This window comes from Pristis pectinata, chromosome 8 (assembly GCF_009764475.1).
Source record: "Pristis pectinata isolate sPriPec2 chromosome 8, sPriPec2.1.pri, whole genome shotgun sequence".
Taxonomy (NCBI): Eukaryota; Metazoa; Chordata; class Chondrichthyes; order Rhinopristiformes; family Pristidae; genus Pristis; species Pristis pectinata.
The window spans coordinates 89,447,572-89,463,226 of NC_067412.1; the positions used below are offsets into that span (position 1 = coordinate 89,447,572).

Here is a 15,655-nt window from a genome sequence, read left to right on the forward strand (position 1 = left end):
CCTGTTCCCAGTTCACCCCAGTTCTAGGATTTTGTGCATCTCCAGCATGTCTTGTTCCACCATGCAATAAACAATCTGCTAGGAACTCAACAGGTTAAGCAGCCACTGTGGGGAAAAAGGAATTGCTGATGTTTCAGGTCATTCCTCCAGCAGATTGTTCATTGCTCCAGATTCCAGAATCTGCTATCTCTTGTGTCTCCAGTAAAATCCGTGCCTTCAAATGTCCTGGCCACAATCTCTGGACTTCCTTTCCTGAATTCCTTCATCTCTCTTTCCTTCTCTAAGATCTTCCTTAAAACCCAGCAGACAATCTCTTTGTTTGGGTTCAGATCTTTTATCAACTTCTCTCTGAAGTGCTGAAGTGTCTATCAATTGATAACTACCCTCTGAAGTGCTTCTGCAAATTTATCTTTAATTCGCTGGTGCTTTTATTTCCTTATCAGTTTTATGGCTCGCTTCTCTGTCAGGATCTGGTTGGTGGCGTTAATTGCTCATCCTTAATTGCCCTTGAGAAAGTAGTGAGTCACTTTCCTGAACAGATGTAGTCCTTCTGCTGATGGTATTCAAATAGTGCTGTTGGTTGGGCAATTCTAGAATTTAGACCCAAGGTAACAAAGGGGCAATGATATATTTCCAAGTCAGGATTGTGTGTGACTTGGTAGGGAACTTGCTGGTAGTGGTGTGCCCATATATTGGCTGCCCTTGTCCTTCTTACTAGTAGAGATTGTGGGTTTGGAAAGTGCTTTTGGAATGCATTTTGTATGTGGTACATACAGCAGACACTGTGCACTAGTGTGGAGGTACTGAATGTCTAGAGTGGTTGATGGTGTGCCAGTCCAATGGGCAGCTTTATTTTGGGCGGTGTTGAATATGAGAATAACTGGAGCTGCATTCATCCAGGCAAGCAGAGAATTCTGTCATACTCCTGAAGCGTGCCTTGTAAATATTTGAAAGGCTTTTAGGTGTCAATGCAGGATATCCAGCCTCTGACCTGCTCCTGCATCCATTGCATTTATGTGGCTGGTCCAGTTGAGCTTTTAGTCAATGGTGACCTCCAGGATTTTAATGGTGATGCACTCAGCGATGGTATGCCATTGAATGTCAAGGGTAGGTAGTTAGACTCTCTCGTGTTGGAGATGGTTATTGCCCAACACTTCTGTGGTGTGAATATTATTTGTCAATTATTAGCCTGTGCTTGAATGTTGTCTAGGTCATGTTACATGCAGGCATGGACAGCTTCATTTCCTGATGGAGTTGCAAATGGAGTTGAGCATTAAGCAATCATCAGCAAACATCCTCATTTCTGATCGTATGATGGATGGAAGGTCATTGATGCAGCAGTTAAATATGACTGGGTCTAGAGCATTTCCCTGTCAAACTCCTGCAGTGATGTCCTGGGGTTGGGATGATTAACTTCCAATGACAGCAAACATCTTCTTTTGTGCAAACTATGGCTCTAACCGCTCCATTTTATAAACATTGACTTCAGTTTTACCAGGGTACCTGAAGCCACACTGTCACTCACACCTCATGTCTGGAAGACAGCTCTTTGGTGAAATCCAAACTGGGTATCTGTGAGTAGATTATTGGTGATAGCACTATTGATGACAGACTGTTGATGGCTGAGAGTGATTGGGTGGTAATTTGCCAGACTGGATTTCCCTTGCATTTTATAAACAGCACATACCTGGGCAATGTTCCACTTTGTTGGGGAGATGCCAGTGTTGTTACTGTACCCAAACAACTTGGATATAGTGCAGTGGTTCTGAAATGCAGGTCTTCCAAACCACAGCTGAGATGTTCTCTGACCCCATTGCCTCTGCTGTCTTCAGTGCTCTCAGCCATTACTTGACATCATGTTGAATGAACCAAAGGGTATTTTTTGATGGTAAGGATCTTAGGAGGAAGCCAAGATAAGAACATAAGAAACAGGAGCAGGAGTAGGCCATCTGGCCTGTCGAGCCAGCCCCGCCATTCAATAAGATCATGGCTGATCTGGCAATGGACTCAGCTCCCCCTACCTGCCTTTTCCCCATAACCCTTAATTCCCCTGCTATGCAAGAATCTATCTAACTGTGTCTTAAATATATTTAATGAGGTAGCCTCTGCTGCTTCCCTGGGCAGAGAATTCCACAGATTCACTACTCTCTGGGAAAAGCAATTCCTTCTCATCTCCGTCTTAAATCTACTCCCCTGAATCTTGAGTCTATGTACCCTAGTTCTAGTCTCACCTACCAATGGAAACAACTTTCCTGCCTCTATCTTATCTATCCTTTTCATAATTTTATATGTTTGTATAAGATCCCCTCTCATTCTTGTGGATTCCAACGAGTATAGTCCCAGGCGACTCAATCTCTCCTCATAGGCTAAAACCCTCATCTCTGGAATCAACCTGGTGACCCCCCCTCCCCCCCCACCCAGCACCGCCTCCAAAGCCAGTATATCTTTTCTCAAGTAAGGAGACCAGAACTGCACGCAATACTCCAGGTGCTGTCTCACCAGTGCTCTGCACAGATGCAGCATAACCTCCCTGCACTTAAATTCAATCCCTCTAGCAATGAAGGGCAACGTTCCCTTTGCCTTCTTGATAACCTGTTGCACCTGCAAACCAACATTTTGCAATTCATGCATAAGCACTCCCAAGTCCCGCTGCACAGCATGCTGCAATGTTTTGCCATTTAAATAATAATTTGATCTTCTATTTTTCCTTCCAAAGTGAATGACCTCACATTTGCCAACATCGTACTCCATCTGCCAGACCCTTGCCTACTCACTTAACCTATCTCTATCTCTCTGAGTAGATAAGTCAACTATTTGGCATTTCTGGCTGAACGTGGTTAGGAAAGCTTCAGTCTTGGCTCTTGCACTTGCATGCTGGGCCCCGCCAACGTTAAGGATGGGACTATTCTGGGAGCCTTCTCCTCCTGTTAGCTGTTTAATTGTTCACGGCTATTCACGCCTGGATGTGATGGGACTGCAAGGTTGTGAGATTGCTTAGCTTTGTGTATCGCATGCTGTTTTTGTTCAGCGCACAAATAATCCTGTCTAGTACCGTCACTGGACTGGAGGTCTTAGGTAAGGTTGGTGCTGATCCCAGCATTCCCTTCTGCTCTCCTTATTGAACCAGTGTGGTCCTTGGGATGACAGCAGTGTTAGAGTAAGGGATATGCCAGGCCACAACATCAGATAAGACAAAATGTGATCTCTTCATTAGTCACATGTACATCGAAACACACAGTGAAATGCATCGTTTGCATAGAGTGTTCTGGGGGCAGCCCACAAGTGTCGCCACGCTTCCAACATAGCATGCCCACAACTTCCTAACCCTTACGTCTTTGGAATGTGGGAGGAAACCAGAGCACCTGGAGGAAACCCACGCAGACACAGGGAGAACGTACAAGCTCCTTACAGACAGTGGCCGGAATTGAACCCGGGTTGCTGGTGCTATAATAGTGTTACGCTAACCGCTACACTACCCATGTACATTTCTGAAGTTGATGATGGTCCAAGTTCCTCATGGATGCACATAGCCTATTCCATTTAGCACAAATGCAGTGTATAAAACATGATTGAAAATGTCCTCTATGTGAAGACAGGACCTCGTCTCCACCAGCATTTTGCAGTGGTTACTTCTTCCATTTCTACCATGAATGAATGCACTTGCCACAAAGAGTAGGGTGCTGAGAACCTTGTCAGACCTGCTTCGGATCATTTCATTCTCTTCCTCACTTGTTTAGGTAAGCTTCATACACAGCTGGTCTCATCTCATTTTCTGCAGTTGTTGGTTTATTATAATTTTCTTCATAACAATGAGCACATTGCCTTACACATTCCAAACACCAAGCTGCCATATAACACTCAACATAGGGTGAATAAATCTTATCAACTACTGCAGCAGTTGATAAGATTTATTCACCCTATATCGTATTTAGTAGATCACTGGATACAATGAACTCAATCTCTGCATTGGTTTTGTCTCAAGACTCCATATTTGTGTCTCAGCTTTACACCATTTTGCATCCTGCCTCTCACTCTAACTCACTGTAATCACCTGACCTTTCCTCTTCCCTGCTAATCCTTTTGAAGTTGCAAAGTTATCTCTTCCAAACATCCCTTTCTGGATCGTTTCCAAGGTTTTCAACTCTACCATGACTGTCTTCAGTCTTTCTTTCCCCACTTTGGCTACACTTCTACAAATTAAAAACCTGCAGATGATGGAAATCTGAAATAAAAACACAAAATGTCAGCAGGGTATACAGCATCTCTGAAAAGAGAAACAAAATTATCGTTTCTTGTAGAAGACTCTTCATCAGAATTGGCCACCTGTACTGGGCTGAGATTATTCAATCCATACCTTCAGAGATATTCCTTGTAGGATCTTCCGAGCTTTTAGACTGTCTTCACTTTGTGACAAGGTCCCTTCCTATACTTACTTCACACCATTCACCAATTTTGTAAATGGCTTTGCAGACTCTGAGCCCTTCCCCAGAACTTGCACAACCTCATCCTCACCATCAGTATTATCAATGACAGACTCAATCGACATTACTTCACTACAGCATCCTGTGCCAGAACTTTTGCTTCTCACTTTGCTTGTGAGTTCTTGAAGTGGTGCAGCTGTTATACTGAAATTCTTGTGACCTGGTCATTATATAGTTCAACAAATAATGGACCCTTCCTCTGAATTGCTTGCCATTGGCATTTGTGAACAGTGCCATTGAACTAAGATGTTTCCAGCTATCCATAATGGAATGCTTCTCCCTGGCCTTGGATTCAGAACATTCATTCCTCTGTGACCTCTTGTGTAGATCTAATTGTCTGTCCAGGTTATTATTTTGCACTACAGGTCTGTTTCTCAGTCTTGTGATAGCTGCCATAGTCAGTCCTGTAATGGAGAGAAGCTGCCCTAGTATCTTGATGCCATCACACCTGCTGAACACACGATGAGAAGGTCATGTGACCAGCTCTTGCTGAAACACACCTTAACGGTCAGCACTGTGAGTCCATGACTGTCAAAGGACGCCTCCAATATTCCCTTTAAATCCTTTGCAGATATTGTTTACACTCATGCAAATCCACATCTGGGAATATCACCTTCCCATTCACCACCCAATATCAAAGCAGCAGAGTGGCAGCGAAGGTCGTGCTACTGCATTGCAGTTCCAGTGTCCCAAGTTTGAATCTGACCTCCTGTGATCCCCTGTGACTGTATGGGTTTCTCCCAGGTATCCATCTGCAGTGTTCCCTACCACATGAGCTATTCAGACCAGACATTCTGAGGTGCTCTGATAATATCCTAAGCAAGGTCTCCCACCCTTAACAACCACATGATTTGCAATCATCACATGTTTAGTGTGCTTATAACCTACTGGTTTCCACAGAACCCACTTGTAATGCCAATGAGACTCATTGTGCAAAGAAGACCACACTGTCATTACCACTTCTGCAGGCTGGTCTTTGCTTTACCTCAGAATTGTGCTCTAAGTGTGAACCTTCACAGTTTTAAATGTCATCTCTACACACTTTCTCAAATCTTGTCCAACACCTCAGATAGTTCTGTCTGAAGTCACTCATGCCCTGTTCCCTGCACTGATGAATCCCATACCTGATCTAAAGCACCTTTCAGCCAGAGTCTTTAGCCTTACCACGTATTCATGACATGTTTCCTGTACTCCTCAGTTCCACTTGCCGAACTTGGAATGCTTGAAGATGTCTGATGGCACTGGATTAAAGATTAGGGTTTTCACTATGTTCTTACCATGTAGTTGTATGAATCTTGTTTGTAGTTCATGGCGACAAAAGACTCACCAATACCTCATATGATCCCACACCTAACATCAGCAAAATTATTGCCTTTACTTACTTGGGTATCACCGTGGTGTTCTGTTCTGTGTCCTCCCCGGGACCTCAACAGTATAGCACACCATCAGGAACATTACCACTCATTCCACATAAAGGATGAATGCAGAGTCTCTTGTATCTCTTGAACTTGCCAACATATCTACTGCCCACCATCAACACTGCTTAGCTTAGAGAAGTCCATTCTTTATTTCCTTCACACAGGATCACTGTATTTCTGTTCTCTCAAGTAAAATCAGCCAAAACTTGACACCAGTCTAGTGTACATCAGCTCTATGTGTTGCTGCCTGTAAGGGTAAACAACAGAGGTAGGACTACCAACAGAGCACCAATTATTGAAGGCAGTAAACTTTCAACAGCAATATCTGCATCAAATGTTAACCACATGGTACACTCCATTCTTAAAGGAACCCTTACTCTTGTACATGTTACCAATACCTGTGATTCAAGAAGGCTACTTATCATTTCCACGAACTAAATATAGCAATTAGGGTTCCTGCATGAGCCCAATCAATTGGACGTTTCCAGGTACCATGTTCTTCTGGTTGTACGGACTAAGAGTCTGCATACATGAACTGCTGCTAGAGTATACCATGAGCGAAAATTTAAACATTTATCAGTACATTTGTAAAATAAATACTTCTCTTGCATGATATAATCTGTGCTGATGTGGGATGCTATTGTGTCACATGACTCTTCAGTCTGCTAGAAGGCCATGATTAAACTCAGCTTTCAATTTTCAAAATGCAAAGGCTAGAAATTCTCCCAAGGTTTTCACGTGCCACGCAAGTAAATTTTAACCAAAATTTGATCTCTTAACACTATCTTGTTTCTGCAAGAACTGTGCTTCCACTAATTCCATCTGGGTCTTCCTCAGGTGCACACATGCATGGTGGCTGCAAGACATGTCCAGTGATGACATATGGGCTTCTCTCAGCACTGTCAGTGTACCAGGAAGGCTGAGGATTGCTTCAGTTTGGTTTCAGGGTCCCTAAATTAAGCTGCTTTGCTGTCCTGAGTCAAAAATATCCATCATCTTGCAGACCTGGGATGATCTGCTATCTGCAGGCTAATCACTTCCCTCCAGATGCTCTGCTGTGTGTCTAGTGACCCTGATGCACCTTTTCCACAATGCCCAATGTTCCCTTGTGCTGATGCTCCTGATGTCAATGCTCTTTGTGTCTGAACCTCCTGATGCTCTCAACAGCTTCACTAACTCTGGTCACCCCAGCCGTACCCCCTCCCCAAACTTGGTTTCTTCAATTGACCCTGCCTTTTGAAATGAAGGAGCCAGCAGTGCACCACACCTTCTTAAGACCTGCCCTTTTGTGGATGATATCTTGGGTCCTGTCTGTGATAAGATTTCACTGCCTGAGCCCTTTGCAAAACCAGCTCCATCATTCCCAAGAAGTTTCAACTCTCCTTTTGGATTCTGTAAAATTTCTTAACCAGTGAAACCAGTTACAAATTTCTACAGAAAATAATAAAGGTTTCAGAAAATAATAGAGTTCAGAAATCCAGAAACTCGAGTATTCTCAATGGTCTCTTGTGACTGTGCTTTATTGCAGACTGAGAAAGGGGTTCCGGTGAAGAAGTTCTCATGCCTCATGGATCTGATGTTAAACTACCAGCAACCATACCAAGGACTGGTGACACCACTGCAATATCCTGTGGAGAGAGAAAATGAGAAAGAGGTCATAGATGATTTGTCAGGTAAACTTTTGACTAGCATCATTGATGAATGAGTTTGGGAGTATGTGGGAGAATGGGTCTGAGGGAAAAAAAAATCAGCCATTATTAAATGGTGAGCAAACTCGATGGCTGAATGGCCTAATTCTACACCTATATCTTACGGTTTTATGATTTATTGACATGAATGTTATCAGCCCCAGGAAGTGTTAGGAAACAGGGAGACCTTGGGGTACAAGTACATAGTTCCGCGAAAGTGGCGACACTGGTAGACAGAATGGTGAAGATGGTGTCGGATCCAGTTATTTTCAAGTCTGCAGGTTCTTTCAGGTGTCCAATAGTGAGTTGAAAACAACTTGGTGCTTCACAAAGTTTTATTGGAAAAGTTTAAACAAATAAACAGTCGCAGAGCACATGGCACTAGCCGAGAAAAAAGGAACTAAAAATGAGCTAGGGCCAGTGGGGGGGGGGGGGGGGGGTGCGGGGGGCAGGGGGGGAGAGGGGAAGAGAGCAAGAGAGTGCAATAAGCAAGAGAGAGTTAGAGCAAGATAAGCAAGTGAGAGATAAAGGTAAGAGAGGGAGAGATAAGCAACAAGAAATGACACCTTTTATATCTGAGATAAGAAGTACTCCTTAGCTAACAATAATGCCATCAGAAAACCTGTGGCAAAATCAACCAATGAGAAAACATGTATTCACCTGATGGACGAACCAATAAGCTAAGAAGCGACCACTCCTTGTATAGCCACTTGAGGTGTATTAAGCACTATACATAGTAAAACAAAACTACTTAAAACAGTCGAATCCAACAAAGGCATATGGCATGCTTGCCTTCATTGGCTGTGGCATTGAGTTTAAGAACTGGGTCATTATGTTACAGTTGTATAAATCCTTGGTTAGGGCACAATTGGAGTATTGTGTGCTGTTCTGTTTACCAAATTATAGGAAAGATGTAATTAAACTAGAGAGCGTACAGAAAAGATTCACAGGATTGTTGCCTAGACTGGAGGACTTGAGTTGTAAGGAGAGATTGGATAGGCTCAGACAATTTTCCCAGGAGCAAAGAAGGTTAAGGGGAGATCTTACAGAGGTATATAAAATCATGCAGGGAATAAATAGGGTGGATATTCACAGTCTCTCTTGCAGGGCTCGGAGTCAAAAACTGGAGAGCATTGGTTTAAGAAGAGGGGAAAGATTTAAAGAGGATCTGAGGAGCAGGTTTTTTACACAGAGGGTGGTTGGTCTGTGGAACAAGCTGCCAGAGGAGGTGGTAGAGGAAGGTACAATTACGATGTTCAAAAGACATTTGGACAGGTACCTGGATGGGAAAGGTTTAGAGGAATATGGAACAAATGCAGGCAAAAGGGGTTAGTGTAGTAAGCACCTTGGCTGGTATGGACAATTTGATCCCGAGGGCTGTTTACATGCTGTTTCACTCTGTGACTCTATGAATCTATAAAGTGGCAAAGGAGCTGTTACTGTACTAGTAATTCATCAGGCCCAGACTAACGACTTGGAGTTCAAATCACACATGGTAGCAGGAAAGCCTCAGTTAAATAAAGGTTAAATTAACATTCACGAATCTAATGGTTTGTTATAACAACTAATGTGATTTACTTATGTTCTGTTACCCTGTCTGGTATAGAAGTGACTTCAAATCCACACTATTCCCTAACCTGCAACTATTTTAATCCTGATTTGGTTCAGACCAAGGTAAACCCCTAAGGAACTACAGTTTTGAGATCTCGAAGAATCAACCAGCAGACAACTTAAGGTGTACCAACCCTTTGAAATTTCTGGAAGAAAGAAAAATGGATGAATTTGAGAATTACTTTTTAAACATTAACATCTTTTAGGGTATTGATTTACATGAAGGGAAAATTCTTAATTGTGATGTAAGTTACTTATGCACTTTTTTAATAGAATAAATTTGTGATATTTTTAACAGATAAACTGTATGAGTAGGCTAAAAATACAGATGCTGCTGTTTTAGGGAATTGCAGAGAGATATGACTATTCATGTTGTGCTAGCTGTTGTTTCCAAGAACTTTTTCACTCACAGAGGTCAGGGCTGCTGGGAGTTATGCAGGTTTCCTCTCCCTTGCAGATGGTGAGGATGAGAAACCGGCCTTGCCACCTCGTCCATTCTCTGCTTCCATGACTTCTTCTTCAGAGGCAGGAAATACCTTAATTCAACAACTGCAGGAGCGTTTGCAGGAGGGAAGTTTGAAAAGGTATTGTTCTTGCAAAGCATTTTGAGTATTGAGATTTGAAGTAAAAAATGCATATGGTTTAGCAAAGAGAGGGAGTAACTAAAGAAAAGGGAGAGAGAATTCCATTAATGTGCCCAGCTTTAAGCAGTATATATAGGAGAAGAAATAGTGATACTCCTGTAAAAAAAAATCAGTGAAAAGAAGTAAATTTGGGTATCTCTGAAGTAATAGGGGCAGGTACGGTAGTGTAGCGATTAGCATAATGCCATTACAGTACCTGTGACCCGGGTTCAATTCTGGCTGCTCTCTGTAAGGAGTTTGTACATTGTCCCCGTGTCTGTGTGGGTTTCCTCCGGGTGCTCCGGTTTCCTCCCACATTCCAAAGACATACGAGTTAGGAAGTTGTGGGCCTGCTATGTTGGTGCTGGAAGTGTGGCGACACTTGTGGGCTGTCCCCAGAACACTCAATGCAAAAAGATGCATTTCACTGTGTGTTTCAATGTACATGTGACTATTAAAAGATACCTATCTATCTAATGTCATGGTGCATTATGGTCTAAATTGCCATGAAAGTTTACCACTTTGTATTAGGGCAGATCTAACCAAGACAATGAGTGAGATAGCTATAGTGAGGCTTAAAAAAAAGAAAATTTTAGAGAGATTAAAGCTAAAAGAGACAAGCTAAAATCTAAGTAGAGAACATACTTGATTGATAAATATAATAACATTAATGCGGCAAGTTATGGAGGAACGTGAAAAACAAATTGGCAACAGTAGAAGTGAATCTGAAAATTATTTAATATTAACTGTAAAATATTGTAAATATACATAGAGGCTGTCCCCAGGTAATGAATGGGTTCCACATTTACAGGTGTCCATAAGTCGATTTTGTCCAAAATTCGGAAAACACACAAAAATCACTTGATATGATAACCATACCTCCACAGTACTGAAATGAGTGACAGCAAAAGCACAGAAGAATAATATAAAAAAGTAATTGCTAAAAGTGTAGAGGGAGAGGAAACTAGTTCTGCCATTTGTAGGAACAAACGTTTATACATAATTCAGACTTACGAATTTAATAATATTATGGAAGCTCTTTCATATGTATGGGTGTCCATAAATCTGGTGTTCATAACCCTGGAATGGCCTGTACAATATGATTTTCAAAATCTGGAAGGAGAGATAAAGGAGTTGTGAAAATGTTTTGTGAATATTTGATTAAAACTGCATTCATACAAACAGGTAATGAGGAGAAGTAATTTACACCAGAGCCTGATGATAGATAAAAGATAGATATCAGAGAAAATAGGCTAATTCAGGAATAATTACTGAGAAATGATAGGACACATCTGAGGATCGTGAGAAGAATGGGAATATATATTTCAAAAACTAAATCTTGCCATTCTGCTGAGGGTGAACATGGGCTGAAGAGTGACCAATAACATCCTCATTCTATAAAGGATGGACTATGCTAACATAACTAGTTATGGGCAATTAGTTTAGCACGTGTTGTAAGGAACATCTTGGAATCTTTAACTTAAGATGTAATCAGTAAGTATCATGGATTTCAGATTATGCTGGCCAAGCCTGAGAGAGTACCTTGAAGAAGTAACAGTTATGGTAAATGGAGGAAGAGCAATGTATGTAGAGATAATGGAAACCCATTAACAAGGCACCACACAGAAAACTAATGCAGAAAACTAATCAGTGTGGAATTAGATTCCATGAAGACTTAAAAGGTCATGCAGTCTCTCATGTCTGTCAGTTGAGATAGAACTATCCAGACCAATTCCATCTACTGGCACTTGCTTTGTAGCCCAGAAGGTCATTAATATTCAAGAAGACATCCAAATGCTGATGGTTGTTCTGCCTCTATCACATTTTATGCAGTAGACTCTAAACTACTACTCTTCTGAGCTTATCTTCCCTCTTAATCACTCTACAAATTCCTTTAAATTTGTGCCCTTGGTCTTGGATCTTTCTGCTAAGGGAAAGAGCTCCTTCTTATTCATTTTATCCAAGCCTCTCAAAATTTTATCCATTAAAACTCTCCCCGGTGCCGTTATTTCAAAGGAAGCAACATTAGCTCATCAAATCTTTCCTCAGAGCTAAATATTTCAAGTCCTGGCAACACCCTAATAAGCTTCCTTTGCACCTCACATCTTTCCTGTAATGTGGAAACCAGAACTGTATGCAGTACTCGAACTGTGGTCTAAATATTGCATGCAGTTCTAACATTATCTTCCTGTTTTTAAATCGTGAGCGTCAACAAATAACTGCCTTTTAACTGCTTATCAAATTATCTTGCTACCATATACACCAAGGTCCCTCTGTTCCTTTTCACCTCTCAGTATCCTCCCATGTATTACATCTTGTTCTTCTCCAAATGCATCAACACACACTTTTACAGACTGAATTTCATTCACTGCCTTTTTGTCCATCTGACCCATGCAATAATAACCTCCTGCAGTCAAATGGTGCAACTTGTAAAGTTATTGCCTCGTAGCTCCAGCAATTCTGACACCCAGTGTTGTCTGTGTAGGGTTTGCACCTTCTTCTTGTGACCACATAGATTTCCTTCCACATCAAAAGATGTGTGGGCTGATATGTTAACTGGCCACTGTACATTATGCAGAGTGTGTACATGAATGGTAGAATCTGAGAAGAATAAAATGGGATTAGTGTAGGATTAGTATTCATAGTCGGTGCAGACTCGATGGTCCAGAGTGCCTATTTCTGTGGTGTATGACTAAATGACTTTATGAAAGTTTTCCTTCTTTCTATCAATCACAAGGGGAATTTCCGTGCCATCTGCAAACTTCGTTATGTCCCCCACATTTAAATCCCGTGTCTGCATGGGTTTCCTCTGGGTGCTCCGGTTTCCTCCCATGTTCTAAAGTCGTACGGGTAGGTTAATTTGGGTTTAAAATGGGCGGTGCAGACTTGTTGGGCCAGAAGGGCCTGTTACCACGCTGTAAATAAAACTTAATTTAATTTAAATTTAATTTAATTTAATTCATTAATCTGTAGATAGCAAGTAACCAAGTCTTCGGTAAGCTATTGGAAACAAGCTTTCAGTCACAAATATAACTGTTGACAAACCTCTTTTGCTTCCTGCTGCTGAGCCAATTTTCTAATTCAATTTGTTATTTAGATCCCATGGATTTTTACCTTTTTGACCAGTCTGCCACACAGGATGTTGTCAAAAACCTTGCTAAAATCCTTCAAATACCCTGTCCCCATATGGCTCCATTTTTAACTCCTCAAAAGGGTTAATCAAATGAGGAAATCCTTAACAAATCCTTGCTAAATCTCCTTTATTAATTTTTCCCTTCCACGGGAAGGATTTTACTGTCCCAATAATTTCTGCACAATCCAAGGAGGACTGATTAAACAGGAAGGAACATAAGATTGGAGGAAAGTGCAGAAGCAGGGTGCAGAGAGACCCAGGATGGATTTGAAGGCAAGAGTGAGCTTTTCTTAGAATTTCAGACTGTAGGAAATGGGCAGCCAATGTGGTCAGCATGCAAGGTGTTGCAGAGGACAGTGTTATGCTCGTTGATACTTGCTCAGCATGGTGGAGGAGAAGTCAACAAAAAATATATGAGATAGATCAAATCTATAAAGATAAAAAGATTCACAGCAGAGTTCCAGCATTAAGGGAGTAGAGGTGTGTCCTTTTCCTTCATGCTGTTAAGCATGTGATATATTAGTATAATGAAGTCTATTTTTATTGAAGTCAATGGATTTAAATGTTGGAAGCAGAGTGCAACACACATTTGAAAACGTATCTCACTTTTGTGGAGGAGAATATGGAGTTTGAAGCTTGTTCCAGGGTAGAGAAGAACTTGCATAGTTTAAAAGGTCCGGTTTAAGCTGGTGAACGTTGGGAGGAAAGCCAGAGCTGATAGCAAGGGAGGGCAGTTACGGGGTGAAAGGAAAACTTTGGCTTTGATGTTTAATCCTTCTGAAGTATGTAGGTGCCTTGACTACATGAAAAATAAAACAAATTTAAACAAAGATTGCCTTGATGCATTTACATTATTGAAGTGACTTAAACTGATGCCCACACTGAATAATTGTTGGAGCATTGAACATCTGAATCACAATTGATCACAATTGCTCGAATAAGTATTGTACTTCTGGTTGTGGAAATATCGAAAACCTTTATTAACTAATCTGAGCTTTAGAGGGCATGTTTACTTCTTCTGTATTCAGTAGACTATGTGATAATATAACTTCCTTGTTCACCACCTATTCAGTGATCATGCTACCTTGGTGAATGACTACTTGAAGACCAGTCTTCAGAAGGATCTTGATGCTGTCAATTCAGGAACAACAAATCTGTTACATCTCAACAAGAGCCTAGTGAGATTCTGCAAAGACCTAGACAGGTACAGTCTGCCAGGAAGGCATATATCCTGCAATATCAATGGAGTAAAACACAATGAAATAGAATTTTACTGAATTGTTGGGATAGGTCCAAATTAAAAAAAAACTTTCCGAATCTTTAAGTGTCCTAGAAACACAGCTAAATATCTCTGTGACCTCCTGAAATAAAGACAGAAATACACAGCAGGCCCAAGGAAAAAATATGGATTAATTATTTGGACATAGATCCTTGATCAGAATTTAGGTCTTGCAAAGAATCACTAATGAAATGTTTGCTCGGTTTCCTTTTGAATGATGATTTACCTTTATTTGTATTCTTTTTTGGGATGCTGGCATTACTGGCAACTTCTTCAGCCATAGGGTGGTGAATCTGTGGAATTCGTTGCTATAGAGGGCTGTAGAGGCCAAGTCATTGGGTGTATTGAAGGCAGAGAGTGATAGGTTCTTGATCGGTAAGGGTGGTTAATGGTTATGGGGAGAAGGCAGGAGAATAGGGTTGAAAAAAGAATCATCCATGACTGAATGGTGGAGCAGACTCAATGGGCCAAATGGCCTAATTCTGCTCCTATATCTTATGGTCTTATTATCTTATGGCAACTGCCTATCCCTAATTTTCCTTGAACTGAATGGCTTGTAAGGCCATGTCAGAGAGTGACATGGTGGGTATAGATTCAATATAAGATTGGATTGGGTAAAGACAGCGAATTTCCTTCTCTAAAGGACACTAGTGCTGCTGTCTATTTGCAGCAGTCTATGTCCTACATGTTCCTTGAGCTTTACTGCTCAGGTGCTCAGTGACCAATCAATCTGGACCAGCACCTTTGTTATTAGTTATGAATGAAAAATGCTGGCAGTTCTGGCTGCACCTTTGAAGAGAGAAAAAGAATTAACACTTCCACTTAATGATCTTTCATTTATCAAATATTTAGGGATTCCTATCCCATTGACAGAGCCCAGACTAATCCTTACATATGCCTGTTTACAAGCAGGCACCACTGACTAAACCTGAGAAGCTGTTTGTGATTCTTTTTACTCTCCCTAGCCGAGAGCATTTTCATATCCAAAACTCAACAAATTGACTAGGTTTGCTTTAATCTGAAAGTCCAGCACCAGCATTTCAGCTAGACTTTTAGTCTACAGTTATTGAATTGAGTTGTCTTAAACTGGACTCACTCCCTGAAAATGCCATCTATGGTCCCTACCTGCTTGCACTTACCTGGGCCAGATGTGGAGGGCCAATCTCACTGATTCTCACATCTTGGAGTCAAATGGTGAGGTATAATAAGGCCTCACTGAGGTAAATAGCCTTCAATCAACTTGGTGCAGAGGCCCTGCACTGAAACATTCTGAAAGTCTTCAGTGGGAAGTAGTTGGTAATGGAACTTTGGCTTGTGTTGAAACCTATGAGGCATTTTTACAATTCAGAAACATATAAAAGCTATTAGGAGTGAAGAAATTAATTTTTAAAAATTATTTTAAAAAATTAAAATGTTAGTTAA

At 41.2% G+C, this 15,655-nt stretch overlaps 1 protein-coding gene across 2 annotated transcripts in view; it reads left to right on the forward strand.

Annotated features, from left to right (window-relative positions):
* LOC127573234 (phosphatidylinositol 3,4,5-trisphosphate 5-phosphatase 2-like) overlaps positions 1-15,655 on the forward strand; it is a 149,452-nt gene that overhangs the window by 81,962 nt on the left and 51,835 nt on the right. For both annotated transcript variants that reach the window (XM_052021257.1, XM_052021258.1), the window contains exons 4-6: positions 7,428-7,572; positions 9,656-9,782; positions 14,027-14,158. In XM_052021257.1, coding sequence (XP_051877217.1) covers positions 7,428-7,572; positions 9,656-9,782; positions 14,027-14,158 — 404 coding nt within the window. The remainder of the gene's footprint in view (positions 1-7,427; positions 7,573-9,655; positions 9,783-14,026; positions 14,159-15,655) is intronic.